At 42.3% G+C, this 24,581-nt stretch overlaps 1 protein-coding gene across 1 annotated transcript in view; it reads left to right on the top strand.

Moving 5' to 3' along the window:
- Positions 1-24,581, top strand: part of Dnajc13 (DnaJ heat shock protein family (Hsp40) member C13) — a 124,179-nt gene that overhangs the window by 95,713 nt on the left and 3,885 nt on the right. Inside the window, exons 42-55 of the mRNA XM_059268491.1 lie at positions 2,164-2,277; positions 3,199-3,315; positions 4,383-4,560; positions 6,754-6,845; positions 8,210-8,309; positions 10,565-10,639; positions 10,960-11,072; positions 14,059-14,228; positions 14,350-14,392; positions 14,789-14,962; positions 15,864-16,043; positions 16,290-16,430; positions 18,346-18,489; positions 22,365-22,464. Of these exons, the coding sequence (XP_059124474.1) occupies positions 2,164-2,277; positions 3,199-3,315; positions 4,383-4,560; positions 6,754-6,845; positions 8,210-8,309; positions 10,565-10,639; positions 10,960-11,072; positions 14,059-14,228; positions 14,350-14,392; positions 14,789-14,962; positions 15,864-16,043; positions 16,290-16,430; positions 18,346-18,489; positions 22,365-22,464 (1,741 nt within the window). The remainder of the gene's footprint in view (positions 1-2,163; positions 2,278-3,198; positions 3,316-4,382; positions 4,561-6,753; positions 6,846-8,209; positions 8,310-10,564; positions 10,640-10,959; positions 11,073-14,058; positions 14,229-14,349; positions 14,393-14,788; positions 14,963-15,863; positions 16,044-16,289; positions 16,431-18,345; positions 18,490-22,364; positions 22,465-24,581) is intronic.

Raw genomic sequence — 24,581 nt, 5'->3', positions numbered from 1 at the left:
CTGAAAATAAATCCATGCAGCTCACACCCCCTCATCCATACATTTACATCAGTTCATGGTGAATAAGTACTACTTCAGTGCTGTCATAATGTGTGTCCTTTTTGGTAAGGGTCATTGAGAAACAGTCTAGGAAAATAGCAATAAGGAATTAAACTGTAAAGCTGCACTAGGTAGGCATTGGGCCAAGTGCTTTGGGTAAGAGAGGCCTCAGGACATTACAAGGCTTTAATGCAGCATGTAGGTTGTTCATGCAGAAGATTACACGAAGTCGAGGCCAGCCTTGCTACAGAATGAGACTTGTCTCAAACAACAGAGGTTTTAAATGAACACGTTAGACCCCATGTTTGGTGTTAGAAAACCAGTGGATTATTGGATCTGCACCGGATATTAGCTGTGGTCATCCTTGAGTGGTAGAATGGAGGTCCTTTTTTTCCTCTTTTTCCCTCCCTTCTTCATTTCTGTCATCTTTTACTTTCATGAGGAAAAAGTCCTCAGGCTTCTAAAGTTCCAGGTACTTTTAGAGTCTGAGCCCTCGCTTACTTGATAGTTTGTATGTGCTTAGGGTGCTCTAGTATGGGCATTTCAGTTCCCCTAAGGAGGAGTCAGCTGTTTTGTCCCCTGGGTCTTCTGCTCTCCAGTTTGATGCTTTTTGTTGACTACAGACATCCTCTACAGAAATACCAGAAATTTAAGGGTTACCTTCTGCAGTCTTAAATATTTTTTTTATTTTAAAATCAAGTCTTTCCATAATGTCTATCTGTATTTAATGAAATCTTATTTTAAACCGTCTGGTTCTCAGTGTGAGGATGTTTCTTATTATTTTTCTTGAGTAGTCTTACAACCTTTGAAGGTAAGGCTTGGATGGCTTTGTAGATGATGAAGCTTACATGATGTCTCAGTTACTTTTCTATTGCTGTAATAGAAATAGAGGTAGCATGACCCAGACAACTTTTAAAAAAAAAAAATTTATTGGGACTTGCTTATACTCTCAGAGGGTTAGTCCATCACCACCATGGCAGGGAGTGTGGTTTCAGGCCAGCAAGGCACTGGTGAAGTCACTGAGAGCTTACCTCCTTATCTGAAGGCAGAGGCAGTGAGAAGGTGAGGCTGGGCCTAGTGTGCACTTTTGAAACCTCAAACCCACCCTCAGTGACACACCTTCTCCACAAGACCACACCTCCTAATCCTTCCCAAACAGTTCCACCAGCTGGGAACCAGACATTAGACTATATGAGCCTATGGGGCCATTCTCATTCAGATACCACACATGCTTTACTTTCTTCCTGGCCTAGAGCTCTGGAAATGAGAAATGGAAACTTTTTTCATTCAAACACTTGAGGTATGGAATATGTGTTTACACTTGTAATTGAAGAGAGCCAAACGGAAGCATCATCTGCCTGCAGAACTCCGCAGGTGCAGCCTGAGTCAGGGCATGGACAGGAAATCCAAGCTGTGCCCACCCACCCCATTTTCCTTAGTAGGAGTGTGCTTCATAAAGATACAGATTTTGTTTCAAGCATATGTATGTGAAGAAAGTATGAGGTGTATTTAGAAACACTTACTGCTAACTAGATACTTAGGGTACTGGGTTTTCACAGAGCAGAGCGAAGATTGAGGACTTGACTGAAATCAGGCTCAGATTTCACCCCCGTCTCACATTCACTAGTGTAAGACCTATGACAAATAATGTCAGCTTTTGTAACCTTGGTTTTCCTGTACAGCAAGATGGAGGGCTGTGGGAGCCCATTTTCAGGTTCCTCGTGGCTTTACCCAGTAGGTCCACATAGAGAGGATGATTAGGACCACGGGCCTGAGTGAAGGTGTCTGAGATGGTCTGCACTTGGCTGTGCTGGGGGGAGGTCTTTTGCTCCACCCCTTGGCGTCTCTATAAATACCCTGGGGCAGAGACAGTCAGGGCCTGTTGGAATAGGTTCCAGGATCCTTTATTTTCTATCTGTTTATCTCCACAATCTAAATCCTTCTATCTAATATCTGCTAATATCTAATCCTGCTGCTCGCACTCAGAAAACTCTGGGGAGCCACACTCAAGAAAACTCTGGGGAGCTGTTGGTTTGGTGGGTAAATGCCCCACAGAGAGGGCATCAGCAAGCTTCTCAGTCAAGGCTCCCTGAGTATCACCTAACAGGAATATTGTCTCCCTAGATTCTGAAGATGCTTAACAGCAATACAGAGAGCCCTTACTTGATGTGGAACAACTCTACAAGGGCAGAACTGCTTGAATTTCTTGAGTCGCAACAAGAAAATATGATTAAAAAGGTGTGTTAATGTCTTATGTGCTCTTAGGTGGCTTATTCTGATGGAATCTGTCTTGAAGCAAAATGTGCTGTTTACCAATTAAACCAACAGCTTTTGTCTACCTCGTCATTGGCGCATTTTAAGGATAGCCTGGTGTTGTATAAAATAGCACTTTAGGGTGTTAGAGAGATGGCTCAGCAGTTAGGAGTACACAGCGCTCTTCCAGAGGATCTAGGTTTTATTCCCAACCCCTTAGACCAGCTCCTAACTCCTTTAACTCCAGCACTAGTGGGTCTGTCACATCTGCCTCCTAAGGCACCTCACTCACCTGTACAAACCCACAGACAGGCACACACGTAATTAAAAATAATAAAAACATCTTGAAAATCCTGCCTTAGGGTTTTCTTACTGTTAATACTTCCATGCAGCTAGCATGTTTAATCATTTTTATGCCCCCAAAGTGTTGCTCACAAACTACTGTTCCTGTCAGTCAAAGCTTCCATTATCAAAACTGACATTTCCTCTTACCCACCACCTTCTAATGGAGAAGCTGTTAATGCACCGGGAGAATTGGGCACTTTAATTCAATATATTCTTGTAACTCCCAGTCCAAATGTGCTCATTTCTCAGCCAACTCTACCACCACCCCATAGCATGGCCAAGCTAAATGTCCACTAGAGGGGTGAGAGGAGCAGTGTCATAACCTGCTTTATATTGCCAGCTCTAATTCTTGACTCACTCCAGTGACCTTCTGAGACTTCAAAATGAGTCCTAACAGTCTTAACAGAAGTAAAACGCTCTGCTGTCACTGTGCCTATTCCACACACGTCACACCACATGTGCCCTCTCCGAAGTGTTCAGTGTATTGTTAAACAAAACAGGGTAGATTTACAAACGGGACATTAAATTCTTACATCTAACCGTCTTTTTCTTTTTTTAAAGGGTGATTGTGACAAAACTTATGGGGCAGAATTTGTCTACAGTGACCATGCCAAAGAACTGATTGTGGGCGAGATTTTTGTTAGAGTATATAATGAAGTCCCAACTTTCCAGCTAGAGGTCAGTGCTTGTCTTTGAATTTTATTTGATGCCTTTGATGATACTTACTGAGGACTACTACTGACTTAACTCAAGTTGTACAAATTGAAATTAATACTTCTTTGTTTGCTGAGTTCATTATAAGTTGTCCTGGCTAAGTATGGGCCTCTTCATCTAGGTCAGTGTTTCTCAACCTGTGGGTCGTGACCCCTGTGGGGGAGGGGTGTCAGACAACCCTTTCATAGGAGTTGCCTATCAGATGTTTGCATTACAATTCATAGCAGTAACAAAATTACAGTTAAGGAGTAGCTATGAAATAATTTTATGGTTGGGGTCCCCACAACATGAAGATCTGTATTAAAGGGTTGCAGCATTGGGAAGGTTGTTGAAGAATTGAGTTTCATAAAGCTCATAAAACAACTCCTTGTTTCTTAGCTGTCCCTTTTATTTGCTGCTTTGGGGGAAAGGCAAAAATTTTGTAGTTGAGTGGCTTATAAAGAGAGAAGTGAATCATATTGTATATGTGCATGGATGTGTGCCCACATACTCAAATTTCTCTTGCCTCAGCCTCCCAAGTAACTAAAATTACAGACATTTACCACCAAGCTGGGTGAAAAGTAATGCTTTGTTTTAGAATTTGCTCCTGAAATAGGAATTTACCAAATTATAGTGTATATTATTATTCACAGGATAATATGTTTAGCTAGTCAACAAAATGAGTTAAATGATTAGAAAAGACCATTGGGAAGCTAGCCTCTGAATTTCTGTTGTAACTGTGTAATTTTTGTATTATAAAAATGCAATTTAATTATAAAAATATCACATATGCTGTTATTTAGATTGGTAAAGGGGACAAATATCCTAATCGTAAAATGTTACCAAGATACTGGTGAAAGTGTGTAAGACCTCAGACAGTGTAGTGAATTTGATTGGTTTGATTTTCTCGCTCCTTTATGCATAGCTGTGTTCATTTGTAGTCACAGTTTGTCACATCCATTCAGATTCTGGAGGTTTCCTTTTGTTGTAGAGTCTTCAAGAGAGGTTATTACAGTGACACACACATTCACATATTTGTGTGCTTGGCTTAGGTTCCAAAAGAGTTTGCTGCGAGTCTCTTGGATTACATCGGCTCTCAGGCCCAGTACCTCCACACGTTCATGGCCATCACACATACTGCAAAAGTGGAGTCGGAGCAGCATGGGGACCGCTTACCAAGAGTGGAAATGGCTCTGGAGGCTCTGAGAAATGTCATCAAGTACAACCCAGGTGTGTGGTTGTGCCCTTGATTCACAGCACCCTTCTAGCAGAGCAGCCAGGGGGTTCCAGAACACTCAGTTTTACTGTGGGGACTCAGGGAAGAATCACACTTGACTCTTGTGCTACATTGACATCATATTAAAGGGAGTTGACTCCAAAGATCTCCTAAGGCTAGGAGAGAGGTTGAGGTACTGTGTTTAAAAGAATTCATGTTTAAGAAAAAAATAAACTGAAATAGCACCATTTGTTAGAGTGAATTTCTACATTGCTGTTATAAATTACCATATTGTGTTTACATGCTTGGATTTATTTATTAGATGATCTAAATTTTGCCTCATTTGTCCTCAACACAGTATTATTTGCATGTAGACACTCATATTTTTTGAAAATTTTCCAAAGTTTTTGGTATGTAAAAATTGAAATATTAAAACAGGTGAGAGTTCTTCTCTTAAATGTCTTTCAAAAGACATTCAAAAACTCCCAGATGACCATCCTAGCTGCCTGGGTGGTCTAGGTAGGTATAGTGCAAGTAAGATGAAGTTACCCTCGCATGGCCTTCATTTCTAGCTTATGCCAGCAGAGGGAGACTCTAAAAGCACAAATGCACAAATTCACAAATTTAAATTCCTTTCTTTCTTTTTTAAATTATTTATTCATTTTGTATACATTGGTGTTTTGCCTGCATGTATGTCTGTGTGAGGATGCTGGATCCCCAATTTAAATTTCTTTTAAGATACTTATTTACCCTCTTCAATGAATACTGAAGTGCTATTAAAATTTTTAGCTTTTTGGCATTTTCCAAAATTTTGTTCACATAACCAGTAGCAATATTAGGAAAATTATTCGTTCACAAGGTACATTGAGATGTTACTAAAGACTCTTAAAACCCAAAGAGAACATCATTCTGTATTGTTTGGGGTTGTCATCATAATGTATTACAAGTGTTTCGAGGCACAGTGAAGCTTCAACGCAGGAAGTCTGTGGTTTGCAACTAGTAAAGAACCAAGGAAGGCCTGCATGGGAACTTAGCTTTGATTCTATCCCTGAAGTTCTGTGAGGCCTGTGTGTCCTCCATGCTCTTCAGCATTCCATTGCTTAGTTGTGACGGTTCTTACCTATTAAGAAGTGGTGTGAAACTGAATTTAAAAATAGCCTATTGAAAGGGCTGCAGAGATAGCTCAGTGGTTAAGAGCACTGACTGCTTTTCCAGAGGACCTGGGTTCAATTCCTGGCATCCACATGGCACCTCAACAACTGTCTGTAACTCCAGCTCCAGGGCACCTGACACCCTCACACAGACATACATGCAGGCAAAACACCAATGCACGTAAAATAAATAAGTTATTTTTTTTTAAAGTAGCCTATTGAATGTTTTCAGACTTTAGGGGATAAAGGCATCTAGGACCTCAAGAAATTATGGATTGTACTCTTTTATGGCTGTGTAGCAGAAGGAATTGTGTGCTGAACAAAACCCTCTGTTCTGTGTTTTGCTTGATTAACAAGAGTGCTAACAGATGTATGGAATTAGGACTGAAGTGAGTAGGAATGGAAATATTGTTCTGTTACGAAGAATCCCTGGTGTGTGCATATCAAATTGTTTGTGATGTTGTCTTCAAGCGGCAGAGTTCTGTCCCAGTTTTAATTAAAGGCTAAATGATACCAGATTCTCCCAAATAGATAGAATTACGTTGAGTGAGTAATCCTAAAGTCTAGACACAACTGTCCAGTCTTTCAACATTGCAAAGCATTACCATCTACAAAGTTCGTGCATGACAATGGATAATTGAGCTACTACCACTACCACCCCAAACCAACAACAAAACCCCACAACGCTTTGAGTCAGCTTACCTTGTATTGGGCTATGTTCATATGTGTCCTGAAATTCATTCAGTTTTTGGGCTGTAGGTTGGAGACTACTGGTAGAGGTAATAAGTAAAATTACCTTCCTCTATTTAAAATTTTTGAGCTGTGTTTATACTGATTATTTGAAATTTTTCTTATTTTTAGCCTGGGACTAGAGGTAGGCATGTAAGCAAACCAAAGAAACTCTAATACTCTGTTCTTTGCCACTTAACACCCTGTGCTGCTTCCAGACATTCCTCAGAGTTCAGAGATAGGCTTCACAGCAAATAACAGTGTGTTTTCCAAAGGCCTAAATTGTGTCTCTTGTAAATAAAATGACTATTTGTTCTCATTCCCTAGGTTCTGAATGTGAATGCACTGGGCACTTTAAGTTAATATTTTCTCTGCTCCGAGTCCATGGAGCTGGTCAAGTGCAGCAACTGGCTTTAGAGGTAAAACTGTTTTGTACTAAGGAATGCTGTGTCTCCTACCACTTACTGTCAGTGCTTTGAGAACTGATTAATCATTTTCTAAAGTTGATGAAAGTCTGTATGCTATATTCATTTTGTCTGTTAGGTCAAATTCATGTATTTTTGAAATTGAATTAATGTAATTATGAATGTAACTCTACAGAGCAAATGTTGGACACTATCATTCAGGGTGGTCCTGTCTGTGGTTGTTGGCATGCTTCAGGGCCTGGGTATGTTGTAGAGTGCCATGTGGAGTGTGTTAGGGACCAGGCTTTACTGGAAAGTTTAGTAGCCACAGATCAGCAAGAGGAGAAGGCAGTTCCCTGTCTTGGTGCGCACAGAAAGAGATTATGACCAGGATACCTCCTGAGAATCAACCTCACCCCTTTCCCCTCAGTTGCTCCCTCTCCTTGTAGACCTAGCACAGAAATAACCGTTCGGCAAGGCTTGCAGAACCCTTGGTGAAGAGTTATGGGAGGAGTTTCACAAGCCCTCAGGTGGTAAGGGTCCCAGAGAAGTTGGAGGCCCATTCCCAAAAAGAATGACACCATTAGTCCCTCAGGATGCTGTTTTGGCTGAAGCTGTTGACAGAGTCAGGAAGCCCCTGATCATGGTCATGTTTGTCCAGGCACCTCAGTAAGGGCTTGCAGTCATCCTCCGATGGCCCTGTCATTACAGCACGTGGTTTAGTACCGAAAACACCACTGTCAACCTTGCAGGAGCAGGTACAGAAATAGCTTTTTAAAAAACACTGTGTAATGTGTCCTAAGATTACCTTTCGGTTTATCATATTCTTAATAGAATAGTAGTCGTTAAGTTCATCAGAAAGCATTAACAAGCATGCTCTTTGCATTGAAAAACACATTTTACTATTTACTTCCTTCAGAAATCTTGTAACTTTTTAACCAAACATTATTAGATCTAGAATACAGTGCTCTGGAATGCTGAACCTGGTTCAAGTGGCATCAGTCTTTCGCTGTATACAACAATGGCTAGACTTGAAGCAGCTTTTCTTTGAAAGAAAAATGCACCAATTTCTTTATAAAGAGGCTAGAGCAGTCTGTTGTGTTAGCTGTTAAGGACATTTACTTCTCCTAAAGCAAGAGAAAGCCATGGTGAAGACCAGCCCTCCCTAACCACCCCCTCATCAGTGACCACAGTTCTGGAAGGAATTCTATGTCCGACAGAAGGTTTCTCAAACAATCAAATTAATAATAGCCAATCTTTTGAAATTAACTCTTCTCAAAATTGTTTTGTCCTCCAAACATTTCTGTCACTTTTATAAAACCATCACTTCATTTAATTTAGGATCAAAATTATTTAATACCCTGTTGATTAATTTTCAGGTTGTGAATATAGTGACATCCAACCAAGACTGTGTCAATAATATTGCAGAATCCATGGTTTTGTCCAATTTGTTGGCTCTTCTACATTCATTGCCATCAAGTAGGTATATGCACAGATGGAATTTTGGAAACCGCAGCATAATAGCTCATAAGGGACAGCAGATCACAGTTGATACAAAAGTTGAGATGTGTCATTCATATTGAGTTTTAGAATATTTAAAGTAGTACTCACCGTATTAGATTTGTTTTTCTAATTATTTGTATAAATGAATGAAATTATGTTGTCTCCCATATAAAAGTAGAAAGTTGAGGAGTGAGACAAGTCTCAAACCAAAGGAAAATACCTGGAAATGTCAGTTTGTTGAACATAGTCTTGGTATGAGTAACTAAAATGTACTGGTATTCCATGATGTATTATAATGAAAAGATCTTGAGTACTATGACTTGGATATTACGTCTGGGATACTCTGCTTATGGTAGTAGTGATTGCACTTAGTCCTGTGCCCTTTATCTTTTACTGATTTGATACACATAGTGATACTGCCACCAAGGTGATTGTGAAATACGGCAGCCTGATTCTGAATACAGCCTGTGGTGATGCCGCTTCTTTGAAAGCAGTACAGTTGTCCACTGTAATAGGTGGTCATTGTGCTGCTTCTTGCCTTAAGATTGTTTTGTGGGAGGAAGGTCATTGAGGTTTCGGCCAGTTGTAGTATAGCTTCAATCACAAAACAAATTACTAGTCAACTTCGCTAACTTCTGAATGTTGTATGGACCTTAATTCTACCTCTCTTCAGTCTTGAAAGTTAGGGCCCTCTTTACTTATCTTTTATTGTTTGTTGTTTCTTCATATCTAATTAAATAGAGTTGCCTTTTTCTTGAATAGTGTTTTCTTTTGAATAAATAACAAACTTGGAATAGCTATTTAAAATAGCAGCACTCAGGAGTCGGAAGCAGATGGATCTCTGTGAGTTCCAAGCCATCCAGGGTTACATTGTCAAATCCTGTCTGAAAAAAAAAAAAAAAAAAAGAAAGAAAGAAAAAGAAAAGAAAAACAATAAAATGGCAACCTTAAGAAGCCATTTGTAGATTATTGTTGTCAGAGCTACAAGCTTAGGTTGCTTTTCCTTTTCTTTTTCAAGCTTTCTAAGACTTAATGCAAAACCAAACTGGTTGGTAAAGTAAAACATGACATAAATTGTAGTTTCAAAATGTAAATTTAGGAGCTAGAGATATGGCTCAGCAGTTCAGAGCGCTGGCTGCTCTTGCAGAGTACCCAGGTTCAGATCCCAGTACTCACATGGCAGCTCACAACTCACAACTCCAGTTTCACATGCTCTCTTCTGACCTCTGGGCACCAGGCACAAATGTAGTACACAGATATCCTTGTAGGCAAAACATTAATACACATAAATAACCTTTAAAAAGATAAAGTATCAATTTATTACTGCTTCACTTAAACAGTATACCCAACACATTACTTTTTTCTTTCTTTCTTTCTCTTTTTTTGTTTTTTTTTTTTTCTTTTTTTGTTTTTCGAGACAGGGTTTCTCTGTGTAGCTTTACGCCTTTCCTAGAACTCACTCTGTAGCCCAGGCTGTCCTCGAACTCACAGAGATCTGCCTGCCTCTGCTTCCCGAGTGCTGGGATTAAAGGCGTGCGCCACCACTGCCCGGCTCAACACTTTACTCTTATAAGTAAAATAGCAATATTTAGATATTTTCGCCGACTCTTATTTTCTAAGGAGCACTGTTATTATTGTTTTAGTCTCAGCCCAGTGCTTGTCAGCCTCTCTCCTCTCTGTCAACTCTTCATTCCTTTAGCCTCTTGTCTGTCATTCCCACTTGGCTCTGAAGGAGCAAAGTTTGTTAGTTCAGTGTACTTAGATACATGCAGCCTGGCCGAGGAGAAAAAAAAAAAGGCTGTGACTGGGGAGTGCAACACCAGTTTACAGTTATTCTTCCTCCTGGTTCCCTAAGACAGTAACAACAGGGAGAAATCTTAGGTGCCTAGTAGGGTGTCCTCTGGATATTAGGAAGTGATGATTTGGGTCATGGAGGAAACAGTGCGGTAGAAACATAGTATAGCATAGTGGTCGTGAGTGTGGACTTCAGAGGGAAACAGACATGGGTAGGAAAACCAGCTATGCCACTAACTCTCTATGAGACCTTAGGCTGGATGTGCCAGGCCTCAGCTTGAGCACAGCACAGCCATAGCAGTACCTGTCTTGCTGGTTATCGTGAGGGTGGACTGTGATACACTATAACATCTGGCTAAGGGTCTGGCACACGGTGGTGCCCTGTAAATGGAAGCCAAGGGGTTGATATGTCCTTTGACATGTCTTTCGCTCTACAGGCCGTCAGCTTGTTCTGGAGACTCTCTATGCTTTGGCATCGAATACAAAGATAATCAAAGAAGCCATGGCAAAGGGTAATGTACACAGCTCTTTCTCATCCATCCAGCTCAGTGTGCTGTCGTTCACCTTGAGCTGCTTTACAGTCTGGTGATGTAGAGTTCTAAAAATCAAAACACCTAGCCAGGCATTGTGGTGGCCCTGTCCCAGCTACACAAGGCTGAGACAAGAGGATTGTTTGAGGCAAGGACTTTGGCTCAAACTGGGCAAAATAGTGAGACTTCATTGAAAGTATAAGATGTAGTGAGTTGAAATTAGGTGGAAAGTGAATAGAAACTGCTGATGAGAAAAGTCGTTTTCTGCATATAAGCACTGATTATTTTTCTTTCTTTCATAGGAGCTTTGATTTATTTATTGGATATGTTCTGCAATTCAACACATCCACAGGTTCGATCCCAGACAGCAGAACTTTTTGCTAAAATGACAGCAGATAAACTAATAGGTCCAAAGGTGAGTCCAAATATCAGTTACTCTGGTAATTATTTCATGACATTTGATTTTATGTCTGTTTGGGATAGCAAGGGCAGGAAGTGCTTTTCTGTGGAAGCTGAGGCTGTTGCTCTATGTCAGGGAACCTGTGCTGAAACTCAGAAGGCTCAAGAGAGTGGAGCAGGGTGATTGCTGCTTATCTCTCTTGAAGAGAGATGGCAGTCCTGGGGAGATGGCTCAGTGGGTAAGAGGACCAGCTGTGCAAGCAAAAAGACCTGCATTTGAATCCCCAACAGCCTGATAAAAAGAAGGGCATAGCCTGTGTGCCTGTAAACCCAGTGTGGGGAGCAGGGGAGGAGATCTCACAAATGCTCAACTCGTCCCTTGTCCTAGGAAAGCAGCCTAGAAGCAGCACTGTTGCAGTGGAGGGTTGGTGTACAGCAGGTGGCAGTGTTGGCCAAGCCACTGTCCAGTCCTGCCCTGAACAGCTGAGGAGCATAGGCATGGCACTGGAGGGTTAGGAGAAAGTCTGCTCTGCATAAATAAATCCTTAGTCACGTGTGCACACAGGCCAGGGGTCAAGTTAAATTCTTAGCACTGGAAAGGCTCTAACTTCAAACTACTGCTTACAAATGAAAAGATGGGCCATTCATCCCACTGCTGAAGAGATCAGCACTCTGAGACTTAATAGGTAGAGTTCTATTGTGTACAGCGGGACCAATAACTTAATATGCCCCTGGTAGACTAGATTACAGAAACAGTATGGAGAAGAGTTGGTAGATTAAGATTATCTAAGTAAAATTAAAGTTTGCTTTTGTGTCAGTTTAATAGCATAAATCTACTTAAATCTGATACCTTGGAAACTTATCTGCGTGATCAGTAGATGGTTTCTACAGTCTTATAAATAGAGCTACAAAAAGTGTCTGCCAGTGGGTGTGTAGTTCAGTGCTGGGGTGCTTGCCCTGCAGACACGAGGCCCTGGGTATGATCTCCCAGCACTACAGGAAGAGTGGCGTAATGGTTTGCTTACAGAGAAGCCAGTCTTCCAAATTCATGAGAACAGTTCAGTTTTGCCTTAAGCCATGAAATATTTTAAAATACAAGATAAGTTATTGGGTTTTTTTTTTTTTGTTGTTTTTTTTTTTAAAGAACAGATCCTAGACTGTAATAAAGCAGTTTTCAACCTGTCAGCCATTTCTGCCCTAAAATTCACATAGAACGCCGCCAAGGTTATGTGCTGATTGATAGTGAAAAGGACTAGACTGGGTTTCTAACTAAACATCTTTCAGAAGATGGTTTTGTTCAAACTTTGAAAAGCACAAGTGATGGGAAAGCTAACAGGCTGAGTGGCCTGCTGTGGCGCGTGGCAGTGTGGCTTGAGAGCCGAACTCTTGCTTTATTGTTCTCAGTCCTGGGCTGTGGACTTAGTTTATGATGCAGTATAACTTGTCTCTAGACCTGAATGTCTTTAGGTTCACAGAGAGGAAGTTAGAAAGTTTTAAGTCCTACTTTAGTTTCCAGTGCTTCTTGGGGTGTGTTTCCTGAGCTTTGAGAATGTGCTGTGGGGGGTGGGACACAGGGGACCAGTATGGGCAGGAAGAGAATGGTTCCTGCCCTCAGGAGGCTGATGGCCAGGAAGAGCAGTGAACTCAGCCACTTTCTGGACCGGGTTTCCCGGCTTTGTTCTCTGTAGAAGGGAATAGTTTTGTGGCATGATGTCTCTGCACACTAGAGTACAAGCAGAAGGAAGCCTAAGCCTGGGAGTGTCTTGTTCACTGCATTTAGCAGTGTTATTCACTGGATAGGAAATACCTCCTGTGGGAACCTCAGCACCATTGCTTCCTTCACTCTCGAGATAGTTGGCTGACCATGAGTGGGCTGGCATAAGTCATTCTGTGAGGGCCCTGGTGTGTAACTGTCACGGCTTTAGTTCATTGGTTGTTAGAAGTTGAGGCTAAATCTGTGACCAGTAGTTGTATGGAGCTTTTGGCATTTGTGTGCGCATGTATGTGTGTAGTGTGTGTAGTGTGTGTCTTTGTACTGACTTCATGTATAGGTCATAGAGTAAGCATCTCTGTGTCAGGAGCCAAGAAAATACCTAGCAAGTGGAGTTTCCGCAAGACAAGATTTGAGCACAGTTTGACATGAATGGAAAAAGTGTCTTCCCAGCCTTCATTTTCCCTTTGCCCTTGAGCCTTCCTTCCCCTATTTTTCATTTATATTATGCACTGGATCTTCATGTGCATGTCTGTGTGCTGGGGGTGGTGTTTGTGCTTGGGACTGAACCCAGAGCTTCCTCTGTCTCTGAGCTGACCCCAGCCCCCTGTGTTTCAAAGCTACCATTAAAGTCCTTTTTAGACAAACACACAGTGTGCCATAAAACACAGTGGAGCAAAATAAATGCACTAGAGACTACTTGTAGGACATAAAAATGCAATGTGAAAAAAGTTAGTTTGTGGGAGTATAGAGGCAGAGAGACAGGGGAACAGGCCAGCTAAGGGTTGTACTGCACATGCACGAACCTGTACAAAATGTTGGAAACTTCATATGAGGGCTTCTGAATTGTTTTCTTGGGAGGATGTATTGTTAGTCCGTCAGTCAGTCGGTCGATCAGTCTTTCCGTTTTGAGACAGTGTATTACACTGTAGTTCAGGCTAGCCTGGAACTCCCTACATAGCCTAAGCTCCCTTGAACTCATGTCAGTCCTCTGGCCTCAGCCTCATGAGTGCTGAGGAATGTTAGGCATAAGGTACCACACCCAACTTGAGTTTTTTCGGATTTCTTCACTGTAGGGAACAGAGAACTAACTGGCAGGTCATAGACTTGTAAGGTTCCTTTGTCATTAGCTCAGATTTGTCTCTTCCTCTCCAGGTCTTTTAGAGAACTGTTGTTATATCTCACCCACAGCACTGATTGCACTGCTGTTCTGTCTTAGGAGATGTGGAAGAACAAGTCAAATAATGAGATGTTTCCAGTGGCCCTTGAAACTCTGAACTTCCTCCCCTAGGTTCGAATTACGTTAATGAAATTTCTGCCCAGTGTGTTCATGGATGCCATGAGAGACAACCCCGAAGCTGCTGTGCATATATTTGAGGGAACTCATGAAAATCCAGAGCTGATCTGGAATGACAGTTCCAGAGATAAGGTGTCTACAACTGTGAGAGAGATGATGCTGGAGTAAGTGAGGAGGGAGGCCCAGGGGTGGGCGTGGTCCTGCCCTCCCATCCTTCTCCAACGCTTGTTCTGAAGGCTAATTTGACTAAAGTTCAGTGTTCTTACCTCTCCCCCTCCCCTCAAGGCACTTTAAAAACCAACGGGACAACCCTGATGTGAACTGGAAGGTAAACTACACTTTTTATTTTACAGGGTTTTGTTTTGTATTTTTGTTGTTGTTGTTGTATTTTAATTCCTGTTGAGTCAGTGTGTTGGCCTGTAGCTGTTGATTACTCTGTTCTTAAGCCATGTGGGTATGCCCATGGGAACCAGGCTTCAAACAGATGTCAAAGTCGGAATACTTACACTATAACCAAATGATGACAATGACATCTTCTACAGGCTCCATTAAGAGGAAATCTCAATTGTTATAATTTTATTGTGTCTAAAACAGTTGTTACTAATGGCTATCTTTGTAGCAGTGTATTGTGTGCAGATTTCATTATCAATTTTACATTTCCCGCTTTGCAGAGGAATGATAATATAAGATGACTCACCCATGATTCCTTTCCCTCTCTTTAAAGTTGCCTGAAGATTTCGCTGTGGTATTTGGAGAAGCAGAGGGTGAACTTGCTGTGGGAGGAGTTTTCTTGAGAATCTTCATAGCACAGCCAGCTTGGGTGCTGAGAAAACCCAGAGAATTTCTTATTGCACTGTTAGAAAAATTAACTGAGCTCCTAGAGAAGAACAACCCGCATGTAAGCCTCAGTCATCAACAAAACATTTCAAAGAGTTTGCTGAATATACCAGTTACATTCCCCTCAAAACCTCATCCTTGCCGACCAGGGAGAATCAGTTGCTTCTTGGATAACAACTCCAGGGCTGGGGGTCTGTAGTGGTAGAGTGCTTACCTAGTATGTGCATGGCTCAGAGTTTGATCTCCAGCACTACATGAAAACAAAATCTCAAAATAGCAGCTACATTTGAATTCAAATGTACATGTTGTGTGTGTGATGATATGAGGTAATGTGTCTTTGCAAGCCATGATCTACTATAGGAAGACCATAATGGTAGCCAGATCTATTAAATATAGGTTAAACATTTCTTTTCAGAAAATCAAGTCTTAGGTGCTCTAAAATCAGAACCCTTAAGTATCCAGTGATGCCCAAAGCCAGGTAGTAATGTCTGTGTAAATATCTAGGATCTGAAACATTTCTGGATTGAAGCATTTCAGGAAAGAGGTTGTTGGCCTGTAATAGTGCTTTTCATAGAACTGGGAGAAACACCAACTGCTCCTGCATTCTTTTGGATTCTTGCTGCTGTCTCACAGTGGCATGTATGTAACCCTGTCTTAAATTGTCACATAGTCGTTTAGGAATTATCTTTTACCTCTGCCATAAAAACACAGTGTACCTGGCCCAGTGAGGGCTGCTTAGGATGTGATAGCACATTCTTAGGTCCTTAGGTTTGTGCCTTTTATCAAAGAAAAAGTCTGTTGCTCTCTTAGGATGTAGAGGATGTAGGAATTGGATTGCGGGTATCAGCACTTGGAATTTTCAAACAACAAATGTTTTGAACAACAGTTGTTTTAAGGCTATTTAAGAATTTTTTCAGTGCTTTATGGTTTATTTGGTCTGGTGTTTTATTTGTTCTTTCCAGGGAGAGACTCTAGAAACACTGACGATGGCCACGGTTTGTCTCTTCAATGCACAACCTCAATTGGCAGATCAAGTCCCACCATTGGGCCATCTTCCCAAAGTTATCCAGGCGATGAATCACAGAAACAATGCCATTCCTAAGAGTGCTGTTCGGGTTATTCATGCCCTGTCTGACAATGAGGTATTAATGAATCCACTCAGGAGCTTAGAGCTCCAAAGTTTATCTGTGGCCCCTTGACAACACTTAAGAGTGTTAGGCCCCATCTGCTGTGTGCCTTTTTCTATCAGTTTCAGTGATTAGTAGAGGTGGAACTTATTCCTTCTTAACTAGAAAAGTGTGTTTGAAATTGCATCTTGTTGCTGTGGAACTTACCTTGCCGTGTATAACATTCTACTCTACAAGTATCCTTGTCTTTTGGATTCTTAGCTGTGTGTTCGAGCCATGGCATCTTTGGAGACCATTGGTCCACTGATGAATGGAATGAAAAAGCGAGCAGATACTGTTGGTCTGGCTTGTGAAGCAATTAATCGAATGTTCCAGAAGGAGCAGAATGAATTAGTGGCACAGGTAAGTGACTGTCTGTGAGCACTGTTTCAGGAAAGCAGACATACCAGACAGATACTCTGTGACTGAGCCCTTAGGACTTTGTAAATACTGTTTGCCAGTTGGACACACAGAAAAGTTAGTGTCTCACCAACTTTTCTTGCCCTTTTTTTTTTTTTTTTTTTTGCATTCATCCTTAGCTTCTTTGTAAAAATGATTTCATCGAACTCTTTGGGTCCTGTTCATTTATTCCTTATTTCTTTAGAATCAGGTTGAGATTTGTATTCTATTCACAGAGACCACTCACCTAGTAGAAATCAGACTTGGTAGATAGCAGTGTACACAGACACTGAAGGGAAAAGGTAAACTCAGGCAAAAGCGAACTTTCTTGTTTTGGATGCAAATGCCACATAGCTTCACCCGGGTGGCCTTCACACTCCTGTGAGCAGAGAAGGGTAGTTAGTTAGCAGAGGCCAGGGTGGGAAATGGGGCAGTGTCTGTCATGGCTGGAAAGTTTATGCATCTGTTGCACTGTGGTGAGTGCAGCTGATAGTGTACCACATATAAGAATAAATGTAAATGTCCTCTTCACAAAAGATACTTGAAGCCATAATTTTGCTAATTAGCTTGGTATTTTACATTGTCTTAGTTAGGATTTCTATTGCCATGAAGAGACACCATGACCACGGCAACTGTTATAAAGGAAAACCTTTAATTGGGGCTATCTTACCACTCAGAAGTTTAATCTGTTGTCATCATGGTGGGTGGCATGCAGGCAGACATGGTGCTGGAGAAGGGGCTAAGAGTTCTACATCTTGATCTGCAGGCAACAGGAAGTTAACTGTCTCACACTGGGTGTAGCTTGAGCATAGGAGACTTCAAAGCCCACCCCAGTGTTGACACACTTCCTCCAAAAGGCCACACCTACTCCAAAAAAGCCACACCTCCTAATAATGCCACTCGCATTTTCTTTCAAGCCACCACATGCATTGAACAGACACATCATCACATCACTCCATATCCCATAAAAAAAATATAAAAACAAAAAGTAATCAAAAACTCAGTTACCTTTTGTCTTCAAAGCCTTTGGTGGCAAACCCTGCCAGATGAAAAGTGACATCTGCTGTCTTTAAACTGAAGACAGACCTCTACATCTGTACCTGGGCATCTGCCTCTCCTTCACTCTCCCTTCAGCTTCTCCTCAAGCCAGCCTTCCACCTTCCGTAAACAGGCAGAGGTACAAAGTGGGCATAGAGGAGGTGGTGAATCCGAGCGGACTAGTGTAAGTTAGTCTACTCTGGATGGCTCTGGGTCCCAGGCCTGCCAGCCAGCCTCTCATAGGAAGTGACTCTAAGGTCAACTTCATCTCACTGGGTTGTTAGGAGGAAAGGGTGTACACACCTCAGCGTTACTTCCACCTCGCCGCATTCTGTGAAATGATAACATGTTGTTATTTCGCTCTCTCAGGCTGCTAACTAACTGATGACTGCAGAGAGTGGTGTTGGGGGAAGATACAAAAGGTAGCCAAGTCCTTCAAGACACCATTAGCGGAGGCAGCCCGCTACAGTGGCTCAAAGCTTGGTTCTGTCCCTCCTGGGTCCAGTTGCAGGTTCCAGTATACCCAGCTCTGTGGTGTATACGTGTTTCTTTTCCCTGTGTACACCTATGTTCTTATCTGAAATAATAATTTTGCTTTCATTCATTGTGAGGAAAATTACATAATTGATGCATAGCATTTAGAAGGGTTGGTAGAACTGAATAAAAATCACTTTATATAAGAATGCAGTTTCTATTTGATAGTAAAATAATAATCAGCATCTGCATTGAAATGCTAAGAACAGGTTGCCTTGCTTTCTGTAGATATGATCCTTGTGGTGAAATTCAGTAGTTGGTGTACATTTTCTTCATTGTGCTCATATAAGTGCTTGCTTCATTCCAGGCTCTGAAAGCAGAGTTGGTCCCATACCTCTTAAAGTTGCTTGAAGGCATAGGCCTTGAAAACATAGACAGTCCTGCCGCCACTAAGGCCCAGATTGTTAAAGCTCTCAAGGCAATGACTCGAAGTCTGCAGTACGGAGAACAGGTGAGTCTGTGCGAAGCACCTTTGTGTTCCTGACTGAGAAGGCTGTTCAGAGACAGGGTCTTGGCAGTGGGTGAATCCACTCACAGGTGTGGCCAGGGCACTTCTGCATAACTGTTTCACAGCTGCAGAAAAAGCACAGGCTTGTGCCCAACAGGCATTCAGGGGGATTCTTTTTTCTGCATAGTGAAAGTATGTTCAGTATTTCAAGAAGAAAACCAGTAAAAGTCTTAGTGTGGAGGAATTTAAAACACTTAGTATAGAATCAGGTGCCATTGAAAAGATCTGAACGTCATTTTAAATCTCTTTATTTATGCTTGGAAAGTACTAGTTTCTTTTCCCTTTCAGAGTGGCTGTGTGTTAATGTGTTTCAGCTGCACATATGCTGAATTCAGGCCTCTTAAGGAATTGACTTTTCATCTTAGCATTTAACTTACTTCATTTTAACAAGGTGTGTGTGTGTGTGTGTGTGTGTGTGTGTGTGTGTGCGCGCATGCGTATGCATATTTATGCATGCATAAGTACATACATGACAGAACTCACATGTGGAGGTCAGAGGACAGTTTGCAGGAGTCTGTTCTCTATACACTGTGTAGGTCCTGAAGACTGAATTAAGGTTGTCAGGCTCAGCAGAAGGCACCTTACCCACTGAGCATCTCTCCAGCCGCTCTGATTTTGTTGCTTCTGAAGCCTTTGTTTTCTTTATTGAAGTGAAGTCTGCATAGTGTGTCAGTCTCTTTTCTTGTTGCTCTGACAAACTACTCTGGCAATTTTCAGGGAAAGGGCTAACTCTGGCTCACAGCTCAAGGTGCAGCATGGCTGAGAATCAGGGTGGCTGGAACTTGAAGTAGCTGGGCACATTGCATTCACAGTCAGGAAGCACAGAGACATGAATATGTGCTGCGGCTCAGTAGCCTTTTTCCACTTGGAATCCAGGATCCCACTAGGGGATGGTGCCACGCACGCACAGTGAACAGGTCTCCCACATCAGTTAAGGCATTCAAGGCAGCTTTCCAGACATGCCCAGTAGCCCATCTCCAGGTGATTCTAGGTTCTGTCATGTTGACAGTTAACACTAGCCACTTAAACTCCACCCCTGTCAACTTGGCATGCAAACATCATTTTTTAAGCCATAATTTTCCACCACTTATCCTCAGAGACTCATGACCATGTTATTACGTGAAACACTCAGTCCAACTTTGTAAAGTCATCAACAGTTTTTTTCTTAACACTTTTAAATTCTAAAGAACCTTATCTGTGAGTTTTTATAAAAGTAAAACCAAGGTACATGCTTATAATGAAACAAAAGAGAACAAGCAGGCTTAGTGAGGAATGATCAAGCCATAGCAAGATAAAACTTGTAGCATAGTGAGTACTAAAGCCCAGCTCCATTGCAGCCTCTGAGGCTTGTAATATGATACTCTGGGCTTCAGAGAGCTTATGTAGCCCCACCCTCTCTACCTGCAGCTTTCCCATGGATCTAGGGGCTCCCCTGCAACTTACCTCTGCTCTCATAGCCTCTTGCAGTAGCGTCCCAGAGACTCTTCAGGGACTCCCACCTAAGGACCTTGTCTGGCTTCAGGTGCTCTTGTGATCACCATAAGTCTTGTTTCTTTCATGTCTTGAAAACCAGTACTACATGGATGATGCTGCCAGGTTCTGCCACCAGCTCAGGAGGGGCCCACCCCCAGGAACACAGCTACATCAGCTTGTGTGTTGACCCTGAAGAAATACTTCCAGGCAGTTGTTTTTGAGGAACAGGAAACCCCTTTAGTACAGGCTCTTTTCCTTTAAATGACTGGAACTTAACAAGATAGACCTCTGAGAGGTGGGGTTTTGCCCCAGGGCACTTTTTTCTATTGTCCCAGTGCAGCATGGGAAAGTTCTTTTCAGTGGTACTAACCTCTTTAGCATCAGCTTGAAGGTTCTCCTGTTTTGGAATTTCCTCTGCCATACAAATTAGTCTATTATCTTTAAATTAAACTTCACCCAAGTTCTCAGTTTATGGGCAGAATTAGGCCAGATTCTTGGCCAAACATCACACAAATGCCCTCCGGCCCAGTTCCTGACAGAGTCCTTGTTTTCCCCAAAAGCTCAAGCCAAGCGCCCGCCGACTGTACCTAATTTCTTTCAGCATTGTCTTCCAGTCTCCCACCAGAATATCCCATTATGCTCTCTTTTCAGGAGTCAAGGGTTTTCTAATCCAAACTTCCAAACTCTTCCAGATTCCTCCTCCAAGCCATTTCCAAAGGCCTGACTGAGATTCACATGCTCAGATCAGATCTTCCTGCCTCAATAAGGCAATTTAGACAGTCCCCCACAGTCATAACCAAGTTATTCTGGATCAGTGGTTCTCAACCTGTGGGTCACAGTCATCAGAAAACAGATTTCTGATGGTCTTAGGAACCCCCAACCATACGTTTATTTTCGTTGCTACTTCATAATGGTAGTTTAGCTACTGAGCAGTGTCTCAGTTCCCAAGACCATCAGAAGTATGTGTTTTCCAATAGTCACAACTTACAGGTTGAGAAGTGCTAGTCTAGAGTCTTTCAGTTGATAATGCTAACCGTCACACATAACATGGAGTTAACTATAGTGAACACTGAATTGGCCTTTCCCACCTTAGCAGCATTGTGATAATCCCACCCTGCCTAGCTCCTGAGCACATTTATTACCCCTGTGACTGGTAATGTCCTCTTTATCCCACAGCACCAACCATGCAGCCACTACTCTGTTTTCAACATACAGGTCTATCTGTTTTATGAATTTCATTTTAGCATTGAGATTCATCCATGTTGTGGGGGTATATTAAAGGTTTTCAATCCTTTATATGCTTAAATTTCCCATTGTGTGTATAGTCAGTACAGTTTGTTTGCCCATTCATCCATTCGGTGGAGGTTTGGGTCATTTCTGTGTGCAGATGTTCTTTTTGTGCGTAAACATACTTTACTAAACTTTCCTTTAGAGAAATTAGGCTTCTGTGTTTCAAGAAAAGAAACATTTTGGATGCCACTGGCTTTCTCTGAGTATTTGAATCATTTAAAGTGATGCTACAGAAGACAAGCCACGTATGTAGCTTCAGCATTAACTGGTATGCCTCTGGGTGTTCTGAGTGGCGAGCAGAGGCTCCCTGTGTGCCACGTGTGTCCCCTCGACCTGCACTGGCATTTCAAGGGATGAAATTAGCCAAGTGGCCCTGATACCCACCTTCTACTCCATAAAAGGGGAAAGGAAACAATGCCTTCTAAAACCAGAACTCTTACATCCCCATCTCAACTCCCCATTCAGTACTGCTTCCTGCCAGGCTGGAAGGGGATCTGCCCTGATTCTGCTGTAGGTCACACACCCAACTGTGAGTTTTCCATTTGACTCAGAGACTCCGAGATGTGGCCTCCGGGTCTGCACCTAAGTGGTTCTCAGGAAATACTTCATCTAAACACTGATGGCCTCTTCAGTTGCTGGTTTCTATACACTTTCACCTTCCATCTCAGTCTAGTACACAACACACAGTAATTCTCTTGTATGTGTGTACTTCGTGGAGTGTTTGCCCATTTTACATGTGTTGCTCCGATGTTTTGTCTGTTCACTTATTTTCTCATGTCTATTGTTCATGATCTCACAAGACACAGTATATCTTTTGAAAGGCTGATTTAAAAATTGTAATTCCAGTTTTCAGCATCATTCCTCCAGCCCTTTGTAGCTCTGGTTCATGAGATGTGCCCAGCACAGTGCCTGGGAGTCCATGTATGATGGACATTAGTTCCTGGTCCTTTCCCAATGGCCTCTGGCACGAAAGTTGTTTTTCCTGCTTGGTTCAGTCTTCCCACAACTAGTCCCTGACATAACCATGCTAAGAAGGGGTTGCTTTACTTCCCCAGGTGAACGAGATCCTCTCCCGCTCTTCAGTCTGGAGTGCCTTCAAAGACCAGAAACATGATTTGTTCATTTCTGACTCTCAAACAGCAGGATACCTCACAGGTGAGTCAGACCTTAGGATGCCTGGCAGAAGCCACAGGCCCTCTTCCTGCCCTGAGCAGACTTAAGATAACATTCCTCTTATCATCTAGGCATCTGGTTACCATTTTGGGGGTGCTGTGAGCATGTCATAAGCATTAGGCATCTGTCTTAACCTTGCACAGCGTGTTGTGGAGTGCGTTGTTGGATGTTTATGACAAAAAACATGCACTTTGCCTAGTTTTGATCCAGTATGTTAGCAGCAGTTACGTTAGATGTGCAGTATGTCTGTGCTTAAGTGTTTATTTAACTTGAATGTGGGAAAAGAATGTGTATCAGAAACCTGGTAGCCTTGTGCCCTTTCTGTCTAAACAGAGTGAGGCTTCAGATGGAAATAATTGAGTATAGAGTTTTTTCCTTCAAAGTTTGCGTGTAGTTTGGCTAAGTCTCTTTCCCATGGGGAAAATATGCCAGTGCTGTTACAAATAAGACTGCTGAGGGCTCAGAAAACACTACTTGATGCTCAGGACTTGTGTTCATTTGACACACAGCTGCATGGTAATTAAAAATCATTGTTGGCTTTGGTCTGAGAAGCAGCAGCATTCAGTTGCTGTACTGAAGGCAAAACATGACACCTCTTCTGAAGATCTTCAGTGTGGATTTACCCTTGTGAGTAGGAGGCCACTCTTTGGCGCCTGCCTGAAATGGTAGCATCTAAATAGATAGCAACCCCACCTGATTTTCTAGTCAGAGCTGATGGAGATAAATAAAGAGAAAAATGTTAACAGCAAGTGCTTCCCAGACAGATCCATTGTTTTAATAATCCTGATTGCTCTCATAGACGTCTCTAAGAATCACGGAGACTTGATTCTCAAATTTTCAAATCCAAAGGATTTGGAGAACAGTTTCCCTGCTTTCAATTTTCATCTTGATCATGACACTTGTTTTCCCTTCCTGTGGCGACTTACATATCAGTGGCTCCTGGATCCCTTTAGTATCAGTCACTCCTCATATTACTTGGAGTAGAACTCTAGATCCTTAAGCATCTGGATTCTGCTATTGGTCCTGTGGGTTGTGTCCTCCTTCTGTTTTCTGTGGAGAGATACATAGAATGTAGTGTTTGTCTGCCCCTACCCCTTCCCCCTCAGGTAAAACTGTATATCTAGGTAGGAGTGAATTTGTGCCCACCAAAAGCCTCCTCAGAGTGTTTCTGAAATATGACATGCCACACTTTCATGGTATTACTTCTGGTATAAGTACAGTACAACTGGGGAGTGGGGCCTAGTTTTCTTAGTGAAGAATGTCGTAGTAGAAGGAAAGGTGCTGTGCAGGTCAGGAGCTGTGCTTCAGGAGCCTCACATGATGCTCCCTATTCCCCATGTACCCAGCATTCATCAGGTTCAAGTAAAAGCTCCAGGTGTCCCTGACAGCACTGCTCTAGCCAGGGCTCTGTGATTAGAACAGATGGCAGTTTCTCCTAGAGACCTGGAATTCCTGGGTGCCTCACCCCATCCTGAGTCCCTAATTACTGTGTTGCTCACCAGCATCTAGATTTCCTAGTGTGATAACTGGAAGTGGGTAGGGGCATGCAGGAAGTAAGATGCAGCTTGCCCGTGCCTTTTCCTTCACCCGTATCCCTGGGATGAATGAAGTCTCTAAGAAGCAGCGTGACATGGACAAATGTCTGGACAGGCACAGCAAAGTAGCAATGGTGAGACACCCCTCCCTCAGAAAGGGCTGGAACTTCTGTGCAGTGCTGTAGCCTGCGAGCAGGTCTGTACTGGACAGGCTGGGCTGTGAGCCCCATTTGCCTTAGATCTGCCCCATTCCTGGCACCTCATCAGACTGGAAAGTTCTCTCTTGAGATGTTAGTTACTTAGGAGGATTTTCCCATTGATTTTACTCTACTCCTTTAAAAGGACTACCTGTGCTTCAAAGGTTCCGCTTCTGAGTTACCCTGCAGTTGAGGGGGCGCTTCCAAACGCTTTTTGGTGTATGTTGTGTTTAATCAGAATTTAATTAAAACCCAATCTTCATATGACACAGACTATGCCCAGCTCTTCTCTAGTCCACAAGTGAACTAAGGTGTTGTGAAAACACACACTCCAAACCTTCCTCCTGACTAAAGTATTTGAGTGTGT

The sequence above is a fragment of the Peromyscus eremicus genome, chromosome 7 (assembly GCF_949786415.1).
Source record: "Peromyscus eremicus chromosome 7, PerEre_H2_v1, whole genome shotgun sequence".
Taxonomy (NCBI): Eukaryota; Metazoa; Chordata; class Mammalia; order Rodentia; family Cricetidae; genus Peromyscus; species Peromyscus eremicus.
The sequence above is the reverse complement of the archived record's forward strand: the minus strand, read 5'-3'. Positions and strand labels throughout refer to the sequence as shown.